This window comes from Oncorhynchus keta, chromosome 4 (genome assembly GCF_023373465.1).
Source record: "Oncorhynchus keta strain PuntledgeMale-10-30-2019 chromosome 4, Oket_V2, whole genome shotgun sequence".
Lineage (NCBI taxonomy): Eukaryota > Metazoa > Chordata > Actinopteri > Salmoniformes > Salmonidae > Oncorhynchus > Oncorhynchus keta.
The window spans coordinates 29,894,867-29,921,586 of NC_068424.1; the positions used below are offsets into that span (position 1 = coordinate 29,894,867).

General features: G+C 42.9%; 1 protein-coding gene across 2 annotated transcripts in view; it reads right to left on the reverse strand.

Moving 5' to 3' along the window:
* Positions 1-8,764: 8,764 nt before the first annotated feature.
* LOC118373133 (nuclear receptor-binding protein 2-like) overlaps positions 8,765-26,720 on the reverse strand; it is a 51,375-nt gene continuing 33,419 nt past the window's right edge. For both annotated transcript variants that reach the window (XM_035759198.2, XM_035759207.2), the window contains exons 10-17: positions 15,897-15,992; positions 15,559-15,691; positions 15,073-15,226; positions 14,748-14,883; positions 12,704-12,757; positions 12,451-12,514; positions 12,301-12,356; positions 8,765-12,203 (exon numbers count right to left, since the gene is read on the reverse strand). In XM_035759198.2, the coding sequence (XP_035615091.1) occupies positions 12,117-12,203; positions 12,301-12,356; positions 12,451-12,514; positions 12,704-12,757; positions 14,748-14,883; positions 15,073-15,226; positions 15,559-15,691; positions 15,897-15,992 (780 nt within the window). In that variant the 3' untranslated portion in view covers positions 8,765-12,116. The remainder of the gene's footprint in view (positions 12,204-12,300; positions 12,357-12,450; positions 12,515-12,703; positions 12,758-14,747; positions 14,884-15,072; positions 15,227-15,558; positions 15,692-15,896; positions 15,993-26,720) is intronic.

A 26,720-nucleotide genomic window follows, 5' to 3' on the forward strand; every position in this document is an offset into this window, starting at 1 on the left:
CCATTTGCATGGACCCAAGATCCATAGGTAAGGCTGTACATTACAATATGAATGTTCAATATTCACAATAGGCTGAATAGTGAGTTCTGCAATAAGAGCTAGGAGGTTAATATGTGTGTAAACTCTTCACAGTTGTGTTCTGTGGGTGTCACTGAATAGGCTGATTCCCAATTTCATTGATCCACAATGCAGGTAGCCTAGTGGTTAGAGTGTTGGGCCAGTAACTGAAAGGTTGCTGGATCGAATCCCCAAGCTGACAAGGTAAACATCTGTTTTTCCACCCCTGAGCAAAGCAATTAACCCATTGTTCCCTGTGTGCTGTGGATGTTGATTATGGCAGCCCCCCCGCCCTTTAAATACGTTACTCATTGCTTCAAGCCACACCCTGCACACCCACTGAACTGCGGTGTTGTTTTCATATAATTTGGCTGATTTGGGGGGCTTGTGCACAGTTCGCTACATGACAGTTTCATTTGCTAGTTAGCAAAGTTACTGACTTGACTAAGCAAATTATTTTTCATGTTTTTGTTGCATTTCAGGTGGAGTGGCATTACTGTCCGGCCAGCATACTGACAGGCAAGGGCCCATATTCACAACTGAGTTAATTGGTCAGGTCGGTTAAATCAAAAACATGAAGTGCCTGCAGTTTTTGGTTAGGCGTAGTCCCCCAGAAAATCAATATTTTACACGCAGACTAGCCTATGTTCTGTTCAGTTTGAGAAGGAGAGCACGAAAATGAGAATGAGGACCAGAGGGCAACTTTGATATTTAAGGAAAAACAGGTAGGCCTACCTGTTCGACAGACAAAATTAAACTAAATACTATATCTATAGATTTGTCGGTCAATTCCTTCACCCACCATGCCTACCTCCATGTCAGTGAAGGGCTGTTAAGTTAAAACCAAGACTTGAATTGAGGGGGTATGAGAGGGTATGCCATAGGCCTACCTTTTTATTAAAGAAAATTGCAAAAAGCACACCTTAAAACAGATCAGAATATATAAAGTGATCTGTAACAGCGCTTTGGTCTGCGATACGATACGTTGAGAAGTAATCTAATTCTGTCACTATCATTTGATTAAACTACTGTATTCACAGGTAAAACATTTAACTTGTTTAGTATGATCCATTTGTAACTATTCACTACTTGTAGCTGTATAATCTGTGTGTTTGTGTTGTTGGTCTTGGCTAGCTTAATGTTCCGATCAGTAGTTAGCTAGTGACTCACTCATGTGGCTGTTAGCACGGTCATGAAAAGGGGCATGAAGGGAAGCCCTACAATATTACGGTTTTCTAACTAGTGAGAACGCTAATGAGTAGGCAATGTTTAAAAGTAATCTTTATAGTTTTGTAATTGACTAAAACAAGGAGACAAGACAATTGCTTTTGAAAAAGGTAAAGTTTTTACCCTGAGCAACTGGAGTAACCTAGTTAACCACAGGTTGCTTACCCCAATGGCGGGCGGGACCGCAACATTTTTTCTGATACAGTGGCATGCAAAAGTTTCACCCCCCTTGGCATTTTTCATATTTTTTTGCCTTACAACCTGGAATAAAAATTGATATTATATTATATTTTTGTTGGGGGTGGGGGGGGGTGGGGGGTTGTATCATTTGATTTACACAACATGCCTAACACTTTGAAGATGCAAAATATTTTTTTACTGTGAAACAAACAAGAAATAAGACCAAAAAAAAACTTGGGCTTGCATAACTATTCACACCCCAAAGTCAATACTTTGTAGAGCCACCCTTTGCAGCAATTACAGTCTCTTGGGGTATGTCTCTATAAACCTGGCACAACAAGCCACTGGGATTTTTGCCCATTCTTCAGGGCAACACTGCTCCAGCTCCTTCAAGTTGGATGGGTTCCGCTGGTGTACAGCAATCTTTAAGTCATACCACAGATTCTCATTTGGATTGAGGTCTGGGCTTTGACTAGGCCATTCCAAGACATTTAAATATTTCCCGTTAAACCATTTGAGTTTTGCTTTAGCAGTATGCTTAGGGTCATTGTCCTGCTGGGCGGTGAACCTCCGTCCCAGTCTCAAATCTCTGGAAGACTGAAACAGGTTTCCCCTCAAGAATTTCCCTGTATTTAGTGCCATTCATCATTCCTTCAATTCTGACCAGTTTCCCAGTCCCTGCCGATGGAAAAACATCCACACAGCATGATGCTGCCACCACCATGCTTCACTGTGGGGATGATGTTCTCGAGGTGATGAGAGGTGTTGGGTTTGTGCCAGAAATAGTGTTTTCCTTGGTGGCCAATTATTTAATTTTTTAAGACTGTGGAGTGTACAGCTTAAAGTGGTCCTATGGACAGATTCTCCAATCTCCGCTTGCAGCTCCTTCAGGGTTATCTTCGGCCTCTTTGTTGCCTCTCTGATTAATGCCCTCCTTGCCTGGTCTGTGAGTTTTGGTGGGCGGCCCTCTCTTGGCAGGTTTGTTGTGGTGATATATTCTTTTAAAAATGTAATAATGGACTTAATGGTGCTCCGTGGGATGTTCAAAGTTTCCAATATTTTTTTATAACCCTACCCACAACCTTGTCCCTGACCTGTTTGGAGAGCTCCTTGGTCTTCAGGGTGCCGCTTGCTTAGTGGTGCCCCTTGCTTAGTGGTGTTGCAGTCTCTGGGGCCTTTCAGAACAGGTGTATGTATCCTGAGATCATGTGACAGATCATTTGACACTTAGATTGCAGACAAGTGGACTTTATTTAACTAATTATGTGACTTCTGAAGGTAATTTGTTGCACCAAATCTTGTTTAGGGGCTTCATAGCAAAGGGGTGAATATTTCTGCACGCACCAATTTTGTTTTTTATTTTTTTTAATTAAAAAAAAAAAAAACATTTTTCATTTCACTTCACCAATTTAAACTATTTTGTGTATGTCCATTACATGAAATACAAATTAAAATTTAAATTACAGGTTGTAATGCAACAAAATAGGAAAAATGCCATGGGGGATGAATAACTTTGCAAGGCACTGTACCCACTTGGAGTATTGGTCAACAATGATGGCAACCCTTTTTCACAATAGCTAAATTGTGAATAAATTACTGATCTACAAAATTAAAATGACTGCTTATTTATGATGCAAGGTTTTTTGTATATCAGTCAATCGGCAGTTGCCTGCACTGTCATTGGCTGCAATGAATAGAATTGAACTATGCTCCTACGAAGGTTCTAACAATAAACTAAAGCGCTTTTCAGACAGCCAGTGGAATATCGCCATGTACAGTACACCACTTGTCCCTCTAGTCAAAGCGGCTAGCTAGTGCCTTCACACACAAGAGTGACAGCCACTGAGGTATAATAAGAATTGGAGACTGCATTCAAGATGTCCGACTGTTATTTTCAAGGTAATCTACTCAAGTTCGCATATGATGATTCATGAACCTTCTATATCCCTGTTGCATCCAGTTTAAACTGACCAACATCACATGTGCACTAGCACTCAGTTAGCACAGGGAGCAGAGCGAGCAGTGACTTTGTCATCACATCATCCAAAAACATGGCAGACTTTAACTTCGGAAAGTAGTCAGACCCCTTGACCTTTCCCACGTTTTGTTGCATTACAGCCTTATTCTAAAATTGTTTTTTTTGTAAAACCTCAGCGATCTGCACCCAAATACCCCATAATGACAAAGCGAAAACAGGTTTTTAGAAATGTTTGCAAATTGATTAAAATTTTAAAACGTAATATTACATTTACATAAGTTTTTCAGACCCTTTGCTATGAGACTCGAAATTGAGCTCATGTGCATCTTGTTTCCATTGATCATTCTTGAGATGTTTCTACAACCTGATTGGAGTCCACCTGTGGTAGATTCATTTGATTGGACATGATTTGGAAAGGCACATACCTGTCTATATAAGGTCCCACAGTTGACAGTGTATGTCAGAGCAAAAACCAAGCCATCTTTGTGGGCTATACTCAGCCTTGTCTCAGGATGGTAAGTTGGTGGTTGAAGATATCCCTCTAGTGGTGTGAGGGCTGTGCTTTGGCAAAGTGGGTGGGGTTATATCCTTCCTGTTTGGCCCTGTCCGGGGGTGTCCTCGGATGGGGCCACAGTGTCTCCTGACCCCTCCTGTCTCAGCCTCCAGTATTTATGCTGCAGTAGTTTATGTGTCGGGGGGCTAGGGTCAGTTTGTTATATCTGGAGTACTTCTCCTGTCCTATTCGGTGTCCTGTGTGAATCTAAGTGTGCGTTCTCTAATTCTCTCTTTCTTTCTCTCTCTCAGAGGACCTGAGCCCTAGGACCATGCCCCAGGACTACCTGGCATGATGACTCCTTGCTGTCCCCAGTCCACCTGACCGTGCTGCTGCTCCAGTTTCAACTGTTCTGCCTTATTATTATTCGACCATGCTGGTCATTTATGAACATTTGAACATCTTGGCCATGTTCTGTTATAATCTCCACCCGGCACAGCCAGAAGAGGACTGGCCACCCCACATAGCCTGGTTCCTCTCTAGGTTTCTTCCTAGGTTTTGGCCTTTCTAGGGAGTTTTTCCTAGCCACTGTGCACCTGCATTGCTTGCTGTTTGGGGTTTTAGGCTGGGTTTCTGTACAGCACTTTGAGATATCAGCTGATGTACGAAGGGCTATATATGAATAAATTTGATTTGATTTGATGAGGTCTAAGGAATTGTCCGTAGATGGCGTAGCAGTGAAGACGTGTTTTGTTCGTGTCTCGTGTACTTTTGTATTTTTCGTATTTTTTGTATATATATTTCAATTTTATTTTCAATCTCTTTTCGATTTTTAATTCGATTATATCTTCCGGTAACCTGCCTCACCCAATGTGATACGGTATCGCTAATATTTTTAATTTTAGAACACATTCAAGAACCTCCAGAAGCTAACCAGCTAATTAGCTATTCAGTCATTGTTAGCCACTGCTAGCGGCTTTTACCTTCTGCACAGATACCAGCCCTGTTCTTAGCCTGGATAATACTCGCCAGTCTACCAGTATCGGACTGGACCACTACTTCTGATCTTCACAGCTAGCTTGCAGCTAGCTAGCTCACAGCTTGCAGCTAGCTAGCTCAGTGAGCGAGCTCACCGTGGCACCCAGTACCGAAGCTATCCCTGAGGCCCACCTCCCAGCCTACTCAGCTGTTCACCCGAACCCCACTCATACACGGCTAGAGCCCGATACTCCACCGGATCCTTGCTGTAAACTCTGGACCTTGGCACCGGATCACCGCTGCTACCGATTGGCTATAGTGGCTAACGCCACTGCCACGAAGCTAGCGCCAGTTAGCCGTGAGCCAGGCGCATCTCCCAGCCAGCAAACTAAATTCTACAATACCTCTTTCGCCATCTGGCTTGGATTCTCTGTCGACACAGCGCCCCGCCGCACCACCACGATTGGTCTGCCGACGAATACTCCATCCGCTGTGCCTTCAACCGGCCTCCGTCGGAGGGCTACTAACTTTAAACGCCTTGTCGCCTGCTAGCGTAGTGGCGGGTTCCCTGTTCCATCTACTGCTGCCCCCTGGACACTATGATCACTTGGCTACATAGGTGATGCCTGCTGGACTATCCATTAATCACGGTACTCCATTCTGTTTATTTATTTTTAATCTGTCGGCCCCAGCCACGAACTCAGGCTCTGTTTGTAGTTAATCAGACCCTCTCTGCCTAGTCATCGCCATTTTACCTGCTGTTGTTGTGTTAGCTGATTAGCTGTTATTGTCTCACCTGTTGTTTTAGATAGCTCTCCCAATCAACACCTGCAATTACTTTATGCCTCGCTGTATGTCTCTCTCAAATGTCAATATGCCTTGTATACTGTTGTTCAGGTTAGTTATCATTGTTATAGTTTACAATGGAGCCCCCAGTTCCACTCTTCATACCTCTGATACCTCCTTTTTCCCACCTCCCACACATGCGGTGACCTCACCCATTACAAACAGCATGTCCAGAGATACAATCTCTCTTATCATCACCCAGTGCCTGGGCTTACCTCCGCTGTACCCGCACCCCACCATACCCCTGTCTGCGCATTATGCCCTGAATATAGTTTACCATGCCCAGAAATCTGCTCCTTCTATTCTTTGTCCCCAACGCTCTAGGCGACCAGTTTTGATAGCCTTTAGCCGCACCCTCATACTACTCCTCCTCTGTTCCGCGGGTGATGTGGAGGTAAACCCAGGCCCTGCATGTCCCCAGGCACCCTCATTTGTTGACTTCTGTGATCGAAAAAGCCTTGGTTTCATGCATGTAATTTTAAAAATGACCCTCACCAGAAATAAGTCTCTCACTGTTGCCGCCTGCTACCGACCCCCCCTCAGCTCCCAGCTGTGCCCTGGACACCAATTGTGAATTGATCGCCCCCCATCTAGCTTCAGAGTTTGTTCTGTTAGGTGACCTAAACTGGGATATGCTTAACACCCCGGCAGTCCTACAATCTAAGCTAGGTGCCCTCAATCTCACACAAATCATCAAGGAGCCCACCAGGTATAAACCTAAATCTGTAAACAAGGGCACCCTCATAAACGTTATCCTGACCAACTGGCCCTCCAAATACACCTCCGCTGTCTTCAACCAGAATCTCAGCGATCACTGCCTCATTGCCTCTATCCGCTACGGGTCCTCAGTCAAACGGCCACCCCTCATCACTGTCAAACGCTCCCTAAAACACTTATGCGAGCAGGCCTTTCTAATCGACCTGGCCGGGGTATCCTGGAAGGATATTGACCTCATCCCGTCAGTTGAGGAAGCCTGGTCATTCTTAAAAGTAACTTCCTCAGTATCTTAGATAAGCATGCTCTGTTCAAAAAATGCAGAACTAAGAACAGATATAGCCCTTGGTTCACTCCAGACCTGACTGCCCTTGACCAGCACAAAAACATCCTGTGGCAGACTGCAATAGCATCGAATAGTCCCTGCGATATGCAACTGTTAGGGATGTCAGGAACCAATACACGCAGTCAGTCAGGAAAGCAAAGGCCAGCTTTTTCAAGCAGAAATTTGCATCCTGTAGCTCTAACTTCAAAAAGTTCTGGGACACTGTAAAATCCATGGAGAACAAGAGCACCTCCTCCCAGCTGCCCACTGCACTGAGGCTTGGTAACACGGTCACCACTGATAAATCCATGATAATCGTAAACTTCAACAAGCATTTCTCAACGGCTGGCCATGCCTTCCTCCTGGCTACTCCAACCTCGACCAACAGCTCCGCCCCCCCGCAGCTACTCGCCCAAGCCTCCCCAGCTTCTCCTTTACCCAAATCCAGATAGCAGATGTTCTGAATGAGCTGCAAAATCTGGACCCGTACAAATCAGCTGGGCTTGACAATCTGGACCCTCTATTTCTGAAACTATCTGCCGCCATTGTCGCAACCCCTATTACCAGCCTGTTCAACCTCTCTTTCATATCTTCTGAGATCCCCAAGGATTGGAAAGCTGCCGCAGTCATCCCCCTCTTCAATGGGGGAGACACCCTGGACCCAAACTGTTCCAGACCTATATCCATCCTGCCCTGCCTATCTAAGGTCTTCGAAAGCCAAGTCAACAAACAGATCACTGACCATCTTCGAATCCCACCGTACCTTCTCCGCTGTGCAATCTGGTTTCCGAGCCGGTCACGGGTGCACCTCAGCCACGCACAAGGTACTAAACGATATCATAACCGCCATCGATAAAAGACAGTACTGTGCAGCCGTCTTCATCGACCTGGCCAAGGCTTTCGACTCTGTCAATCACCATATTCTTATCGGCAGACTCAGTAGCCTCGGTTTTTCTAATGACTTCCTTGCCTGGTGCCTTGACTACTTTGCAGACAGAGTTCAGTGTGTCAAATTGGAGGGCATGTTGTCCGGTCCTCTGGCAGTCTCTATGGGGGTGCCACAGAGTTCAATTCTCGGGCCGACTCTTTTCTCTGTATATATCAATGATGTTGCTCTTGCTGCGGGCGATTCCCTGATCCACCTCTACGCAGACGACACCATTCCGTATACTTCTGGCCCTTCCTTGGACACTGTGCTATCTAACCTCCAAACAAGCTTCAAAGCCATACAAAACTCCTTCCGTGGCCTCCAACTGCTCTTAAACGCTAGTAAAACCAAATGCATTCTTTTCAACCGATCGCTGCCTGCACCCGCACGCCCGACTAGCATCACCACCCTGGATAGTTCCGACCTAGAATATGTGGACATCTATAAGTACCTAGGTGTCTGGCTAGACTGTAAACTCTTCCAGACTCATATCAAACATCTCCAATCTAAAATCAAATCTAGAGTCGGCTTTCTATTCCGCAACAAAGCCTCCTTCACTCACGCCGCCAAACTTACCCTAGTAAAACTGACTATCCTACCGATCCTCGACTTCGGCGATGTCCTCTACAAAATAGCTTCCAATACTCTACTCTGCAAACTGGATGCCGTTTATCGCAGTGCCATCCGTTTTGTTAGTAAATCACCTTATACCACCCACCACTGCGACCTGTATGCTCTAGTCAGCTGGCCCTCGTTACATTACATTTACATTTAAGTCATTTAGCAGACGCTCTTATCCAGAGCGACTTACAAATTGGTGCATTCACCTTATGACATCCAGTAGAACAGTCACTTTACAATAGTGTATCTAAATCTTAAAGGGGGGGGGGGGTGAGAAGGATTACTTATCCTATTCTAGGTATTCCTTAAAGAGGTGGGGTTTCAGGTGTCTCCGGAAGGTGGTGATTGACTCTGCTGTCCTGGCGTCGTGAGGGACCCCAAGATTCAATAACATTAAAAAAGCCTCTGTAAACCCAGTCTCACCATGATGTGACATCACATTGTTTTATTTTCATTCATTGCAGAACAATATTTTACAGAAGGATGAGTAGAACACGTCCAGTACAATACAGAGCCGACATACAACAGAATCCAGACTCGGGAGAAAGAAGTGATCGCTACGGAAAAAGACTAATGGATAAATGGGCTTTGCTTAGTCTGAACATTCATTTTTCCTGATCAAGTCAATGGAGCTCCGTCAATGACTAAGGCAATCTTGGAAAAGAAGTGTCTGAACAGTTTGGAGCTATTATTAAGACATGCATTGCAGACTACTAGACAACAGTAGCACCACTCCGAGCATTCATACTTCTGTTCAAGGGAAACACCTTTGAACAGACACATATTTATGTACACCATATCCTACAGATAAATGACTGGGAGAAGCGCTTTCCCCAAGAGATTAGCTGATAAAAGGCTTGACATTTTAAGAGCAATGAGCATATTATGCAACATCTATACAGGAGTGTAATTGTAATAGGACCAGAGATTTACAGATAGCATAAGAACTAAAACGTCATATTGTTAACAGAACGGGGGTATGGTAGTATGTGCCAGGTGCACTGGTTTAAGTGTGTTAAGAACTGCAACACAGCTGCGTTTTTTACACTCAACAGCTTCCCATGTGTATCAAGAATGGTCCACCACCCAAGGGAGATCCAGCCAACTTGACACAACTCTGGGAAGCTTTGGAGTCAACATGGGCCAGCATCCCTGTGGAACGCTTTCGACACCTTGTAGAATCCATGTCCCAACGAATTGAGGCAGTTTTAAGGGGCAAAGGGGGGTGCAACTCAATATTAGGATGGTGCTCCTATTGTACACTCAGTGTATACTGTTCAAGATTAAGAAAAGTTGTTTTTAATATATATATTTTTTACTTTAAAGCAATCAATAAATTACTAAATCCCACTGCGATAGATCTATTATTGACTTTTCCTTGCTTTAGAATGCTTCGGACATCTGTGGACACTTACGCAGAATTCAGCTTCAACCTCCAGAAGTATATAATGCTTTTTTGTGTGTTGTGTACTGTAGTAGTTCAGTGTAGTTCAGTGTTGTGTACTGTAGTAGTTCATATCGTTCAGTGGAACAGTAATTAATTGCTTTCAAAAAAATATATTCTGGGCTTTATTTATTTGAAACCCTTCACTATTCAACAAAACCCTCCATTCAAAATCGCGTTCTCAAATGGCTCATTCGGCGTGGACTATATTCTATGTGTTTAGCTGATCCATTTCCTAGAATGGATTTAGACATTCCTAGGGTACAAGCTGTGGCCCCTCAACACATTCACAAGCTGGTTTTCAGAATAAATGAAAAGTATAGCATTCTGTTGACACCAACCCAATAGACTGAATCGTTGACTGTCAGGAGTTTTTGTCATTTCTGAAGTTGCGTTATGTTGCTGTGTGTTTTGTATTATGGGTTTTGTACATAGTGGGTTGCCATCACAGGCACTTTGCAAGTCTTTGGCTTACAGAACACTTTCACAGGGAAAACCCTTAAGAGCACTACAGGCTAAAAGAGAGGCATCATCTCATTGCTCGTTACTACTAAATGCACAGAGATTCATTCAGGCTAGCAAAGCACTGTTAGAATGCGCTGCGAGTGTGTTTTGAAGACCATTATACACCATTAAAACGTCAACAGAAAAAGGTCTGTGCAACGCTAATATTGTTCATAGAACTAAGCAAAAATAATGAAGTTAACTTAAGTGTTAGCATGTTGACCATGCATGTTGGACGGTTCTCATCTTTGTCATCAAGTTTGCTCTCTAAGAGCTAGACATTTCTATGGTAGGTATTGCTTGGGCTTATAAAACTATTTATTTAAAAAAAAACGTTTTATAGATTATTTTCCAAAAACAACTTCCAAATGTACATTTCTGGAGTTATCAACTATTAATTAGAAGACTGTAAAATAACATAAAACAGCTGTTTTATTGGTTTGTCTTGAATGCACTACATCCATTCATCATTGGAAACATCTCTACTGGCACTACAGTATAGTAGTGGCATTATGGATGATTACATCTTAATGCATTACAGCCCTTTTAGGCAATCTTCCACTGCATTGTGGGATAGCTGAACCTAGCCGGGTAAAACCATTTGAATTCAATCACTTTTTGACAGCATCTCTTGATTTAAACAAAACTTTCCATACACGTTTGCCCATGGAAGAAGTGGTCAGAAAGAACAGATTTTCAGAAAGATTTAAAACAACAAATATTCCCATTCAAGTTAACATTCTCTGATTATCTTTGTGGTACCATTTGAAAGTTGACATTTTCATTTTATTCCCATTTTAGTACATTTTTCTGCCAAAACATGACACTCACCCTGTACCTTAGAGGCTGCTGCCCTATGTACATAGACATGGAATCACTGGTCACTTTAATAATGGCACACTAGTCACTTTAATCATGTTTACATATGTATATATATATATATATTCCATTCTACTGTATTTTAGTTAATGCCACTCCGACATTGCTCGTCCTAATATTTATATTACTTAATTCCATTCTTTTACTTTTAGATTTGTGTGCATTGTTGTGAATCGTTAGATACTACTGCACTGTTGGAGCTAGGAACACAAGCATTTCACTACACCCGCAATAACATCTGCTAAATATGTGTATATGATTTTGATTTATTCAAGAGCATGTTGTGTCTCAACCAATGGCGGGCATAACACAAAACCTTAGATGATGTAAAATAGGGTCTAAGTTGCAACATATGTGAAAAGATAATTGACGTTAAAGGTCAAAAATAAAACATTTGTATAATGTTTTTATATTTTTGCCAGAAATTATAAAATATTTGACAACCCTGTTTGTATGCATTTAAATTATATAAATCTCAACTGATTATATTTTCCAGTGATGAAGACATGGATGTCTCATGGTATGGTGGAGTTTGCAAAATCAGTCAACTTTGAGCACTTTTATCACTTGAATGTCACTTTCGGAGCACTTCTACAATGGGCAAATATGTATGGCAGATTTTGTTCAAATCAAAAGGGGTGTTGTCAAAAAGTGATTGAATTCAAATGGATTTAACAAGCCATGATGCCTCTGAGTCATCCAACCGGAGATGCTTTCAGTCCCTCTCAGTCCTGGCCAGCCTAGCCCTCTTTGGGATGATCCACCAATCATCAGGCCCAGTCCCAATCACCACTCATCAGGCTCAATCCTTCAAACCCTCACTGGAGCCAGTCCCTCTGATCCTGGCTGAGTCATCCTGCCTTCTAGCCCCTGTCTTGCTCTGTTTGAGTGGTCAATGCTCGAGGCCCCTCTCTGCAGGCCAGCTTCCGGAGAGGCCCCTTCTCACTGTGTGATCCCAGAGGCCAGCGCTTTGCCCTTGTGTCTGGTGAGCGCGTCCTCAAGGAACCCTGCCAGCTTCCCACAGTCCTCCTGCATGGGGTTACACAGGGTTTGAGGTTAGATCATTACAGGTTATTGCAAATGACTATGGCCGTTTGCAATAACATTAGGCGACAAAGATACCTACCTCACTTATGAAGGCGTAATGAACAAGTTCATTGGCAAGGTCTTTGGAGCTGTCAGCTGAAAGATTCATACAAAATAGTTCAGCCTCATACCACGATATGTAAAAAAACAAAACATAATAATGGATATGAAAGTGTCCATTAGAACTCACTCGGAAGGATGTCACAGCTAAGTTGTCGATGGAGCTTGTCGTCCATCTTAAGAAACAGAGAGAGCTAAGGAGAGGACAGGAATATATTTTGTCAACACAGAATATGCTTATCCCCCAAATGCAATGAGGATCAGAATGGATTTTTAAAAATAGTGATGTTATGTCATGTTATAGTATCTCCAAAAGGCCACGTGACATGGGGGGTTGTACACATTGACACCATTATTTAAAAGAAGACTATAGTCAAACTCACATGAGTTTTGGTCCCTTCTTCATTTGACTCCAAGTTACAGTGCATCTGAATCACCTGCAACACACCATCAGACCAACCATCAGTTAGAGTGATCAGCGCACTTTAACATGCACTATTCTCTTTAAAGCCTGGGACTAGTATTATTACAGACGTCGGTTATGTAATCATTATCTCAGCATGGGCATTATTTCAGAGGAAGATTGCACAGGATTCTTTATTTTCTTTTTCATTCAATTGAGTCTTCGATGGAAGCCTGGAGTGGAGGTTTTTATATTCTAGACATGAAGATATTTCATCATCACGTCTAGACGATAATAAACTACAATTGTAACTTGTGCTTAGCTGCCAAATATATACAGTAGCAGTCAAAGGTTTTTGACGAACCCACTCATACCAGGGTTTTTCAAGAGTGTGCAAATCTCTCATCAAGGCAAACAGTGGCTACTTTGAATAATCTAAAATATACAATATATTTAGATTTGTTTAACACTTTTATAGTTAATACATGATTCCATATGTGTTCTTTCATAGTTCTGATGTCTTCCCTATTATTCTACAATGTAGAACATGATAAAAAAAGAAAGAAACTCTTGAATGAGTAGGTGTGTCCAAACGTTTGACCGGTACTGTAGGTGTCCTCATAATATTTCAAGTGTAATTATAATGATTATTTTAGCGATCCACGGTAGATGTCCCTCCTAATAAAAATTTGAGAGTCTGGACAGTATTTGCTTGATATGATTTTATGGATGATAAACTTGCTATTTACTAAAAGGTTAGCTCAGTGGGGAATACGGGAATGCCCTGCTTTGTCATCTGTTGCCTAATTCATCAACAGCCAGGGTTGAATTAATTAAGATTATAGGCACACGTTTTTTTTATTCCACATTTAGGCCTACTTAAACTGACACATTTGGCGATGTTCAACTTTAATTCTATGGCACAAAATGTTTAGACACAATAATTCACTGTGAAAGTTGCTAAATGCAGGCCATTCATATGAAATATATGCAGCACTTTGTTTAAGCATTAATTCTATGTTTTCTTGCTCAAACTTCCAGCAGTACCTGTCAAACGCTGTAATATCTCTGTAAACACAAAGATGTCGATACGCACGGAACTAGTATTATGAGAGGACCTTGGAGTTTGCTGAAAAACAGTAGGTTACTCTGTCCGGAATTGTATATTGGCACGAGACTAGTACATCCAGAACATCCGTTATTCCAGAGTACGATTCAGACAGGATTCATTTTTTCCAAACATGCCCCCCCGTAATTCGTTATTTTTTTCTAGGCGTGATACTATTTCAACAAGTCCAGGCGATAACAGGTCTACACTGACAACTCAAACCATACCAAACCCTCTTTGATATCATGTCGGCGTAATATTTGAATTGAGGAAGTGTGATCATAAATTAATTCCACAATAGACGTCCTAAACGCCCCCCATCCCTCAGACGTGAGCTAAACGGTGCAATTGCACTTGAGATGCGTTTTAAGTCGTTGAATGAGAAAGTGAACTTATCATTTCCAAAAGTTTAGTTAAGCTGTAGGCTGCTTTGCCATCTATTAACAGCAAGGGTTACATTATTATTATTTTATTTTTTTACATCGGCAATATTAAATGAATACGCACAAAACATATAAATAAAAGCATTCACTGTGAAAGTTGATACATAGGGCCTTCATATATATAGGCTATGCGCAGCACTTCGTTCAATTTATTGAATCACATTTTTTTCTTGCTCAAATCATGAGCAACACCTTTTTTTGTAATTATTACGTAATTACATAATTACGTTACCCGACCTGTCCAAATAGGGCTTAACACACACAAACAAATAGAAAGACAGACAGACAGACAGACACACACCTTTGTGGTCCTTCTGTAGCTCAGTTGGTAGAGCATGGCGCTTGTAATGCCAGGGTAGTGGGTTCGATCCCCGGGACCACCCATACGTAGAATGTATGCACACATGACTGTAAGTCGCTTTGGATAAAAGCGTCTGATAAATGGCATATATTATTATTATTATTATTATTACCTTTCTGCTCTCTGTCTCTTGGGGCTCAGGGGTGGGGGACTTCGCCGTCTCCACCTGTTCGTGGGACAGGGATAGGGCACGGGGGACGGGGTGGGGCCGCGACGACGCAAAGTTCATGAGGGGGTATATCCCATTCCTAAAGAGGGATGAGTCAGAATGATGTCAGGGGCCACAAGGCCATTTCTTAATGACACCCTACACAAAGCCCATAAGAGGCAATGACCAAGGCAGCTCTTTAAGGCTGCATCCTAAATTGCACCATATTCGCTATAATAGTGCACTACTTTTGACCAGAGCCCAATGGGTGAATGGAATTAGCCCTTACTTGACGTCCTCCAGGAACTTGTCCAGCTCCAAAGGAGACACATGGGAATACTTGAGCTGAACGCCAGGCCGGTTGCCATGTTTAATTTCTGCCATGAGACCATTGGGGTCAAAGGACTTGGTCTTCTCCTCCACACAGTTCTCTGGCAGCAGGTCTGCAAAGAGAGATGGGTAAGGGAGTGTTACATGGATGCCACACCAGTTTGGCATATAGCAAAACGAATCAAAAAACATTTCCACTTCCATTGTAACAACAGACGTTCAAAGAAATCCCACAAAATCCAATGAAGGATTTCAGTATTTTTCAGCTGTCCCATAACAAAAAGGAAATAAGATGTGGAAACATTTTCTCTCTCCCACACAAATGGCTAGCCTGGTTTGCATTTTGTTTGTGCCATCATGCCACTCTCTGTCAAAAAATTGGCAGTTGTCAATCCACAGATTGCATGCCATGTGCATGGGCGGCTTCAGAGATGGAGACACTCACACTGGTTGCTGATGAGGCAGTGGGCAGCCAGTAGCTTGAGGGAGTGAACCTCAAACAGCACGCGGTGGAAGAGCAGGTCGTGGGCTGTGGGACGCTGCTTGGCCTCGTGACGCACACACGACTGAGTAAACTCCTGCAAGAGGGAGTGGAGGTCAAAGGTCAGAGCTATGTAGTGTATTAGTTAGGGTTTAATTTGTGTGTTGGGATCCGTTAAAATGTACATTCAATAAACTTGATTTCATACGGTGTGGGTTTTAATCAAATGTTTTTTTGCACATTGGCCAATTTTGATGCTTTGCTATATTTGGGCCATGGATGGAAACATGAGTGAGACTGACTCTCATGAGGGGATCCTCCAGAGACTGGCCTGCGTTGGTGATGGCCTCTTTGGACACAACAGCATCTCCATTAGCCTGTATTTCCAGGACAGCCATCTATAAGTAAATACAGAGATTCCATTAAGAATTGAACATGGGTATATTAATGTGGTCTCCTTGGTGTGAGGGCCTCTTGGTGTGTGCTGGTATACAGTCTGTGTCATCTATTAGACTGAGATAGGGCATGTGAACATATGAACACAACTTCAATTTTTTACTTGAGTTTATTTAGGAAATACTTTTCTTAACTCTTATTTTTCTTAAAACTGCATTGTTGGTTAAGGGCTTGTAAGTAAGCATTTCACTGTAAGGTCTACTACACCTGTTGTATTTGGCGCATGTGACAAATATATTTTGATTTGATTTGATACAAAGAGGACAATGCAATTAGGGCTGTAGCGGTCATGAAATGTCAGCTGGTTATTGTCACGCAAAAGACTGCCGGGCTCAAGGTAATTGTCCGTTAATGAACATAAACACGTTAAGCATCTCCTGCCCTCCCCACATACAAGCTGCCGATGTGCGCCTTTGGAACATGTCTATTTAAAAAAGTAGAATAAATCAATTTAATATACACCATCACAAAAATGTCATTATTCATTTTAGGCAGGTATATAGAAACATTATGATATTAGTATTTATTATGCATCCCCATTAGCTGCTGTTAAGGCAGCAGCTAGTCTTCCTGGGGTCCAGCAATATTAAGACAGTTATACAATTTATAGAACATTACAATACATTCACAACAGATTTCACAACACATTAATTGTGTGCCCTCAGGCCACTACTCTACTACCACATATCTACAACACAAAATTCATGTGTGTGTATAGTGCGTATGTTATTGTGTGTGTGTATGCATGTGTCTCTTCACAGTCCCCGCTGTTCCATAAGGTGTATTTTATCTGTTTTTTAATATATAATTTTAAAGCTTGCATGAGTTGCTTGATGTGGAATAGAGTTCCATGTAGTCATGACTAGTACTGTGTGTAGTACTGTGTGCCTCCCATAGTCTGTTCTGGACTTTTGGACTGTGAAGAGACCTGGTGGCATATATTGTGGGGTATGCATGGGTGCCGGAGCTGTGTGCCAGTAGTTCAAACAGACAGCTCGGTGCAACATGTCAATACCTCTCAAAAATACAAGTAATGATGAAGTAAATCTGTACTTTACTTTGAGCCAGGTGAGATCGACATGCATATTATTAATGTTAGCACTCTGTGTACATCCAGGGGCCAGCCGTGCTGCCCTGTTCTGAGCCAATTGCAATTTTCCTAATCCCCTCTTTGTGGCACCTGACCACATGACTGAACAGTAGTCCAGGTGCAACAAAACTAGGGCCTGTAGGACCTGCCTTGTTGATAGCGCTGTTAAGGCAGAGCAGCACTTTATTATGGAGAGACTTCTCCCCATCTTAGCTGCCGAGTGGTGCAGCGCTCTAAGGCACTGCATCTCAGTGCAAGAGGTGTCACTGCAGTCCCTGGTTTGTATCCAGGCTGCATTAAATCCGGCTGTGATTGGGGTGATTGGGAGTCCCATAGGGCGGTGCACAATTGGCCCAGCGTTGTATGGGTTTGGCCTGCGGTAGTTGCCATTGTAAATAAGAATTTGTTCTGAACTGACTTGCGCAGTTAAATAAAGGTTAAATAAAATTAAAAAGATACTCTTGTATCAATATGTTTTGACCATGACAGTATACAATCCAGGGTTACTCCAAGCTGTTTAGTCACCTCAACTTGCTCAATTTCCACATTATTCATTACAAGATTTAGTTGAGGTTTAGTGAATGATTTGTCCCAAATACGTTGCTTTTAGTTTGTTATATTTTTTATATAACTTATTCCTTGCCACCCATTCTGAAACTAACTGCAGCTCTTTGTTAAGTGTTTCAGTCATTTCCATCGCTGTAGTAGCTGACGTGTATAGTGTTGAGTCTTCTGCATACATAGACACACTGGCTTTACTCAAAAAGTAAGGGGCCTAGACAGCTGCCCCGGGGAATTCGTGATTCTACCTGGATTATGTGGAGATGCTTCCATTAAAGAACACCCTTTGTGTTCTGATGGACAGGTAACTCTTTATCCACAATATAGCAGGGGGTGTAAAGCCATAACACATACGTTTTTCCATCAGCAGACTATTATCGATAAAGTCTAACAAAACAGCCCACACAATCTTTTTATCATACATTTCTCTCAGTCAATCATCAGTCATTTGTGTAAGTGCTGTGGTTATCGAGTGTCCTTCACTAAAAGCGTGCTGAAAGTCTGTTGTCAATTTGTTTACTGTAAATTAGCATTGTATCTGGTCAAACACAATTTTTACCAAAAGTTTACGAAGGGTTGATAACAGGATGATTGGATGGCTATTTGAGACAGGAAAGGGGGCTTTACTATTCTTAGGTAGCGGAATGACTTTTGCTTCCCTCTGGGCCTGAGGGCAAACAATTTCTAGTAGGCTTAAATTGAAGATGTGGCAATATCATCCACTATTATCCTCAGTCATTTTCCATCCAAGTTGTCAGACCCCGGTGGCTTATCATTGTTGATAGACAGCAATCATTTTTACCTCTTCCACTCTCACTTTATGGAATTCAAAATTAAAATGCTTGTCTTTCATAATTTTGTCAGATATACTTGGACGTGTAGTGTCAGAGTTTGTTGCTGGCATGTAATGCCTAAGTTTGCTAATCCTACAAGTGAAAAAATAATTGAAGTAGTTTGCAATATCAGTTGATTTTGTGATGAATGAGCCATCTGATTCAATGAACGATGGAGCTGAGTTTTCCTTTTTTCCCAAAATGTAATTTAAAGTGCTCCAAAGATTTTTACTGTCATTCTTTATATTATTTATTTTTGTTTCGTAGTATAGTTTCTTATTTTTCTGCAGTTTAGTCACATGATTACTCAATTTGCAGTACGACTGCCAATCGGTTGCACTGCCAGACTTATTTGCCATACCCTTTGCCTCATCTCTCTAAACCATACCACTTTTCAATTCCTCATCAATCCAAGGGGATTTAAACGTTTTTTGAGTCATTAACTAAATAAAATAGAAAAGCAATTGGTTCCATTCTGGAGTGAGTGTGCATATGAAGTGGCTATGTTGAGCATAAAAGTGATCATTTGAAACAGGTCCTATACGCAAGATTTAGAATTTATTTGTCAACTTTAGTTGTGAATGATAGTTGTGAATATCTTAGAAATCAAAACATATGTGACCTACATGATGCGACTATAGGCTATTGATGACTTGAGAACGTAGCAAAAAAAAAGCTTGCGCTCTGTTCCTTGCCTCAGGCTAAACACGCTGTTCTTATCTCACTTTAATATTGTCTTTACTAATATAGGATAGCGAGTGGAGGCTGCTTTCCCACTGGTCGTTTTTCAATCTGGCTGGTTGGCTTCTCCGGTTATTTCACCACATGCATAAACCACTGTTTGAAGAGCATGCAGCCTCTCACTGCATGACAGGTGATATTCTGCCCAAACTCTGTATGCCATGGTCTCTCCAACCCTGTTCCTGCAGCTAGCCAGTGCTTCATTTGGAAAACCAAGTGAAATCTGTTCGGGAACATTGATAGCAACATGTTTTCGCAACAAAACATATTTCATTAAACTGTTGACCTCCCCTCTCTCTACACGCTGGAGAAAGGAATGAAGGAGAGAGGGGAGATTGAAACGCATGGTGGTGAGATATTCTGTAGCTAAAGGTATTTTCTCAGCCTATTAATTATGACAATATAAAAAATGCCCTATTAGGCTCTACTATACTTTTAAAATGAAGTGCTTTGTAACACCAAAGCTAGTGGCAACTGAACTGCCACCAACTTCAAGGAGATGAAACCTTAACTTTCCTGGAGTATTGAAACACATCATCCTGAGATGTCTTGAAACATTACATGGTGTGTTGTAACACCACTTAATATCAAGTGTTGTGTGCCAGGGGGCCGGGAGCACTACCCCAAAACATTGAAAACACTATTATGGTGTTTCAAGTCCTGTCTAGTTGTAATGTCTGCTTCCAACTCACACACATAGATCCCCTGAACACAGCTCACTCTCCAGATCCCAATCGACTGAACTCTGATCACCTGTTCACACATCTATATGTCATTATCACACACTATTTAGTTCAGTTCTCTGCACCCCAACATTGTGAGGTATTGTTTGTTTTGTGACACACTTCTATTCGGAGCTCTGTTTTTCCCCATAATTTACTCCCCCTGTGTATGATTGTTTTTTCCTGCCTCATTAACGACGCATTTTGCCTGCCGGTACTTTAGCCTATCCGATTTCCTGTTATCAACCTATTGCCTGATCTCCCGGACGACGTTAGTAGCCTTTTCCCTGCCTATACTATTGCCGTTTTGGACAACTGTGTATGACCTTCTGTCTGCCCCTGGATCCAGCTTCATGTTAACATCAGAAGCCTCCTCCCTAAGTTTGTTTTACTCACTGCCTTAGCACATTCCGCCAACCCCAATGTCCTTGTCGTGTCTGAATTCTGGCTTAGGAAGGCCACCAAAAAATCTGAAATTTCCATAACCAACTACAACATTTTCTGTCAATATAGAACTGCCAAAGGGGGAGGAGTTGCAATCTACTGCAAAGATAGCTTGCAAAGTTCTGTCATACTTTCCAGGTCTATGCCCAAACAGTTAGAGTTTCTAATTTAAAAAACAAATCTCTCCAGAAATAAGTCTCTCACTGTTCCCGCCTGTTACAGGCCCCCTCAGCTCCCAGCTGTGCCCTGGACACCATATGTGAATTGATTGCCCCCCATCTATCTTCAGATTTCGTTCTGTTAGGTGACCTAAACTGGGATATGCTTAACACCCCAGCAGTCATACAATCTAAGCTAGATGCCTTCAATCTCACACAAATTATCAAGGAAACCACCAGGTACAACCCTAAATCCGTAAACATGGGCACCCTCATAGATATTATCCTGACCTACTTGCCTTCCAAATACACCTCTGCTGTTTTCAATCAGGATCTCAGCGATCACTGCCTCATTGCCTGCATCCGCTATGGGTCTGCGGTCAAACGACCACTCCTCATCACCGTCGAACGCTCCCTAAAACACTTCTGCAAGCAGGCCTTTCTAATCGTCCTGGCCCGGGTATCCTGGAAGGATATTGACCTCATCCCGTCAGTAGAGGATGCCTGGTCGTTCTTCAAAAGTAATTTCCTCACTATCTTAAATAAGCATGCCCCTTTCAAAAAATGTAAAAATAAGAACAGATATAGCCCTTGGTTCACTTCAGACCTGACTGCCCTTGACCAGCACAAAAACATCCTGTGGCGGACTACAATAGCATCGAATAGTCCCCGCGATATGCAACTGTTCAGGGAAGTCAGGAACCAATATCCACAGTCAGTCAGGAAAGCAAAGGCTAGCTTTTTCAAAAAGACATTTGCATCATGTAGCTCTAACTCCAAAAGGTTTTGGGACACTAAAGTCCATGGAGAACAAGAGCACCTCCTCCCAGCTGCCCACTGCACTGAGGCTAGGTAACACGGTCACCACTGATAAATCCATGATCATCTAAAATTTAAATAGACATTTCTCTACGGCTGGCCATGCTTTCCTCCTGGCTACCCCGGCCAACAGCTCCGCACCCCCACAGCTACTTGCCCAAGACTCCCCAGCTTCTCCTTCACCCAAATCCAGATAGCAGAAGTTCTGAAAGAGCTGCAAAACCTGGACCCATACAAATCAGCTGGGCTAGATAATCTGAACCCTCTCTTTCTAAAATTATCCGCCGCCATTGTTGCAACCCCTATTACCAGTCTGTTCAACCTCTCTTTCGTATCGTCTGAGATCCCTAAAGATTGTAAAGCTGCCACGGTCATCCACCTCTTCAAAGGGGGTGACACTCTAGACCCAAACTGTTATAGACCTAAATCCATCCTGCCCTGCCTTTCTAAAGTCTTTGAAAGCCATGTTAATAAACAGATCACTGACCATTTCAAATCCCACCGTACCTTCTCTGCTGTGCAATCTGGTTTCCGAGCTGGTCATGGGTGCACCTCAGCCGCTAAGTACTAAACGATATAACCGCCATTGATAAAAGACATTACTGTGCAGCCATCTTCATCGACCTGGCCAAGGCTTTCCACTCTGTCAATCCCCGTATTCTTATCGGCAGACTCAATAGCTTTGGTTTCTCAAATGACCGCCTCGCCTGGTTCACCAACTACTTCGCAGACTGAGTTCAGTGTGTCAAATCGGAGGGCCTGTTGTCCGGACCTCTGGCAGTCTATATGGGGGGTACCACAGGGTTCAATTCTCGGGCCAACTCTTTTCTCTATATATATATATATATATATATCAACGATGTCGCTCTTGCTGCGGGCGATTCCCTGATCCACCTCTACGCAGACGACACCATTCTGTATACATCTGGCCCGTCTTTGGACACTGTGTTAACTAACCTCCAAACGAGCTTCAATGCAATACAACACTCCTTCCGTGGCCTCCAACTGCTCTTAAACGCTAGTAAAACTAAATGCATGCTTTTCACCTGTTCGCTGCCCGCACCCGCCCGCCCGACTATTGCCACAGGAAAAAGTATTTTGGGTTGAAGAATCTCGGCGAAATGCCAGGGAGATGGATTCTAAAGAGGTAACAAATGAAAATTATCTGGCCAAACACTCCTTGCAACTCAGAAAACCTTGGGGGGGTTTAATCCCATGAGACATTTTGTGTCGTTTTCTTATGAAATAGATTCACATTTTATATAGTCTGATCTGTCCTCTCTTGAGGTTATCATGGAAGGTGACGTCAGAGGGTGTCTTAATGCATGGTAGGAATAATTTGACCACAAACAGTGTGTGTGAACCTCAAAACCCTCCCTAACCGGCTGAAGAAAAATTGACTAAGGCGTTCTATGCGACAGTGACTTGTAACACTCCTATCTGAGTCCGAGCCATCAACCTGGGTAGGGGCGGCAGGAATGCGCCATGAGTCCTGAGACCGCGCATATGGAGAGAGATAACATTCAAACTTCTCTCATGCTCCTGGTGTAGTGGTGGGAGAAATGGACCAGACAGAATGGTGGTAGCGGCTCAGGTGAGAGACTCGTGTACGTGGGAAAACGGACGACTTTATATTGAAATCGGGACATTATCAAGGGCTATCAAATGTAACAGGCAAGAGTTTCATATGTGTCGTTGGGAAGATGAATCGTAACACTATAAGGAAGTGCCGGGAAAAGGGGGGTGGTATTGAAAAGATTTGGCATGGGTCCTCAGATCCTCAAAAGGTTCTACAGCTGCACCATCGAGAGCATCCTGACTGGTTGCATCACTGCCTGGGATGGCAACTGCTTGGCCTCTGACCGCAAGGCACTACAGAGGGTAGTGCGTTCGGCCCAGTACATCACTGGGGCCAAGCTTCCTGCCATCCAGGACTTCTATACCAGGTGGTGTCAGAGGAAGGCCCTAAAAATTGTCAGCAACCCCAGCCACCCTAGTCATAGAATGTTCTCTCTGCTACCGCACGGCAAGCGGTACCTGAGTGCCAAGTCTAGGTACAAGAGGCTTCTAAACAGCTTCTACTCCCAAGCCATAAGACTACTGAACAGCTAATCAAATGGCTACCCAGACTATTTGCTTCCTCCCCCCCTTTTACGACACTGCTACTCTCTGTTATTATCTATGCATAGCCACTTTAATAACTCTACCTACATGTACATATTACCTCAATCTCCTCAACTGGCTGGTGTCCCCGCCCATTGGCTCTGTACCGGTACCCCCTGTATATAGTCTCGCTATCGTTATTTTACTTGTTACTTTTATTTCTTATTCTTATTCCTATTTTTTAAACTGCATTTTTGGTTAGGGGCTTGTAAGTAAGAATTTCACTGTAAGGTCTACAACTGTTGTATTCGGCACATGTGACAAATACAATTTGATTTGATTTGATTGAGGAAGTTCTACACACTGCGAACAATTTCATTACCATGCCACTCGCGACAGTAAAACAAGGACAAAGGAGACTTGAAATGAGAAGAGTTATTACCGGCAATAAAAGGTCCCGTTTATAAATGTACATTCTAACCGTGACGATGTGTGCTAGGTTGAGAAGCTTGAATTTGAGTGATAGACTCAAAGTAAAGCACTAAGGACTGTCATTCTAAATTTGGGTTGGATAATTTAGAAAATATTTTAGTTATGATTTGGATACAGCGAGAGAGAGTTGCGCTCAAACTGTGAGGTTTGGATGCACTGATCAAATTTATTGGGCCTAGAGAGAGGCTCTAGAAACCTTATCTTTAAGTGTCCTCTGACAGGGAGGTTATTAGAGAACTCACTGGAGGTTAGCTTGGGTCAATCGTTACGTTTTTTACATTTTTACCATGTCATCAGAATTTTTATGTTAAATCGCATCAATATGTATAGATTGCTGGATGATACGGTACAATTCATTGCATACAAGGCTCATAGTCTGTGTCTTGCGTTATAACACCCAAGGATGAAAATGAAGGAGACGGGCATGGAGACCAGCATCACATGGGCATGGAGACCAGCATCACATGGGCATGGAGACCAGCATCACATGGGCAGGGAACGTAACGGATGGACGGTTCTGTCCCCAGTCCTAGTTTCATCAAGGGTGGTGTGAAATTATTAAACATGTATTTTCTCTTTTCCCTGTTTAAGTCTATATGTTTTTAGGTTTCGTGGAACATGAGAGTGATCATTGTTCCAGAGGAGGGACTGATGTATATTGACTAATTGAGTTGAGAATGTTTTAGAACGTTTATAACTTTAGAATTCAAATCAAATCAAATGTTTTTGTCACATACACATGGTTAGCAGATGTTAATGAGAGTGTGGCGAAATGCTTGTGCTTCTAGTTCCGACAACGCAGTAATAACCAACGAGTAATCTAACCTAACAATTCCAAAACTACTACCTTCTAATTGCATTAGGAGTAGTGACCATTGTGTTATGGGTTTGATGGAATGATATATGTGCAAATGTATCTGTAGCTGTAATGAATACGATGGGAGACAGAGAGTTGGTTTCAAGCGCAGGGCACAGGAGGGGGCAAGTACCTGGGTCCAGGGGCAGGCAGAAGGTCATACACAGGTGGTCCAAAAAGGCAACAGTACAGGCAGGGAAAAGGCTAGTAAATGTGGTCCGGGACAGGAAATCCCATAGGCAAAAGTACAGGCAGGGAAAAGGCTAGTAACGTGGTCCGGGACAGGAAATCCCATAGGCAAAAGTACAGGCAGGGAAAAGGCTAGTAACGTGGTCCGGGACAGGAAATCCCATAGGCAAAAGTACAGGCAGGGAAAAGGCTAGTAACGTGGTCCGGGACAGGAAATCCCATAGGCAAAAGTACAGGCAGGGAAAAGGCTAGTAAACGTGGTCCGGGACAGGAAATCCCATAGGCAAAAGTACAGGCAGGGAAAAGGCTAGTAACGTGGTCCGGGACAGGAAATCCCATAGGCAAAAGTACAGGCAGGGAAAAGGCTAGTAAACGTGGTCCGGGACAGGAAATCCGATAGGCAAAAGTACAGGCAGGGAAAAGGCTAGTAAACGTGGTCCGGGACAAGAAATCCGATAGGCAACAGTACAGGCAGGGAAAAGGCTAGTAAACGTGGTCCGGGACAGGAAATCCGATAGGCAAAAGTACAGGCAGGGAATAGGCAAAAAGGCGTAGTTAGTGAGGGTGGCCAAAGCTATGATACACGGGAGGACTAATATGGGAAAAAACAAACAATACCTCACAATGATGGGGTACAAAGAACTGAACTAAATAGAGTGTGTAAATGACATACAGGTGTGTGAACAGGTGATCCAAATTCAGATAATTGGGATCTGGAGAGTGAGCTGCGTTCTGGGGATCTACGTGTTTGAGAGTGTGAGTTGGAAAGTGGGCTGGAAAGTGAGCTGCGTTCAGGGGGATCTACGTGTTTGAGAGTGTGAACTGGAAGCAGACGTTACAGTAGCAGGAGGCGAGGTATACATGAGCCCTGCGTATGAGACAGAATGTTTACACAAGGCTGTTAAGTGGGATGGAATGTGGCATGGGTCGAGATCTGTGGGGGCTCATAAATTAAGGTTGTGGTGAGTGATATCATTCCCAGAGACTATGTATATTGTTACAGGACATAGCTGTCTCCCTCTCCTACGAGCTAACTGTGCACAATATAGGGACTATTATGAAGTTAAATTGAACGTTACACATACCCAGATCATGGTGAGAGTAGCAGAGATAGTGTTGGAGTTTCAGACACTATTGTCAACCTTCAAGAAACCTGTGAGTTTTGTTAGGTTGGATATTCTTCCAACACCATTCATCTCTTCCCCATTTACAATATCCAGCAAACACTTGACAGATTCCATGCAGTAGTTATTCTCCCGGCAGTCGCTGTAGGGGCAGTAATTAAAGGAGGCTAACGTAACAGCATGGAACTTAACTACGGAGCAAATGAGGGAGTTTGAGATATGCATCACTGGCAGTGTCAGTAGTAGCAGGGGTTACTTTAGTAGCATTGTAGGGATATCGTTATATGAGGACTCATGCCACATGGCTTGGTAGCTGGTAGCTGGGAGACCGATGCGAGTACTGGGGGCTGTTATTCACATGTCACAAATTAGTGATCTAGCCATAAGAGGAGAGTCTATGTTGTCCTGTTGTCAGGAAATTACCCATTCGTTGCAGTGTGTATATTCCCGGGTGAACGCGGCACACGAAGAGCAGGAGATAACCGAGGGCACGGGCTGAATTCTGGAGGTTGAGTGTACATGATTATACACCAGGCGG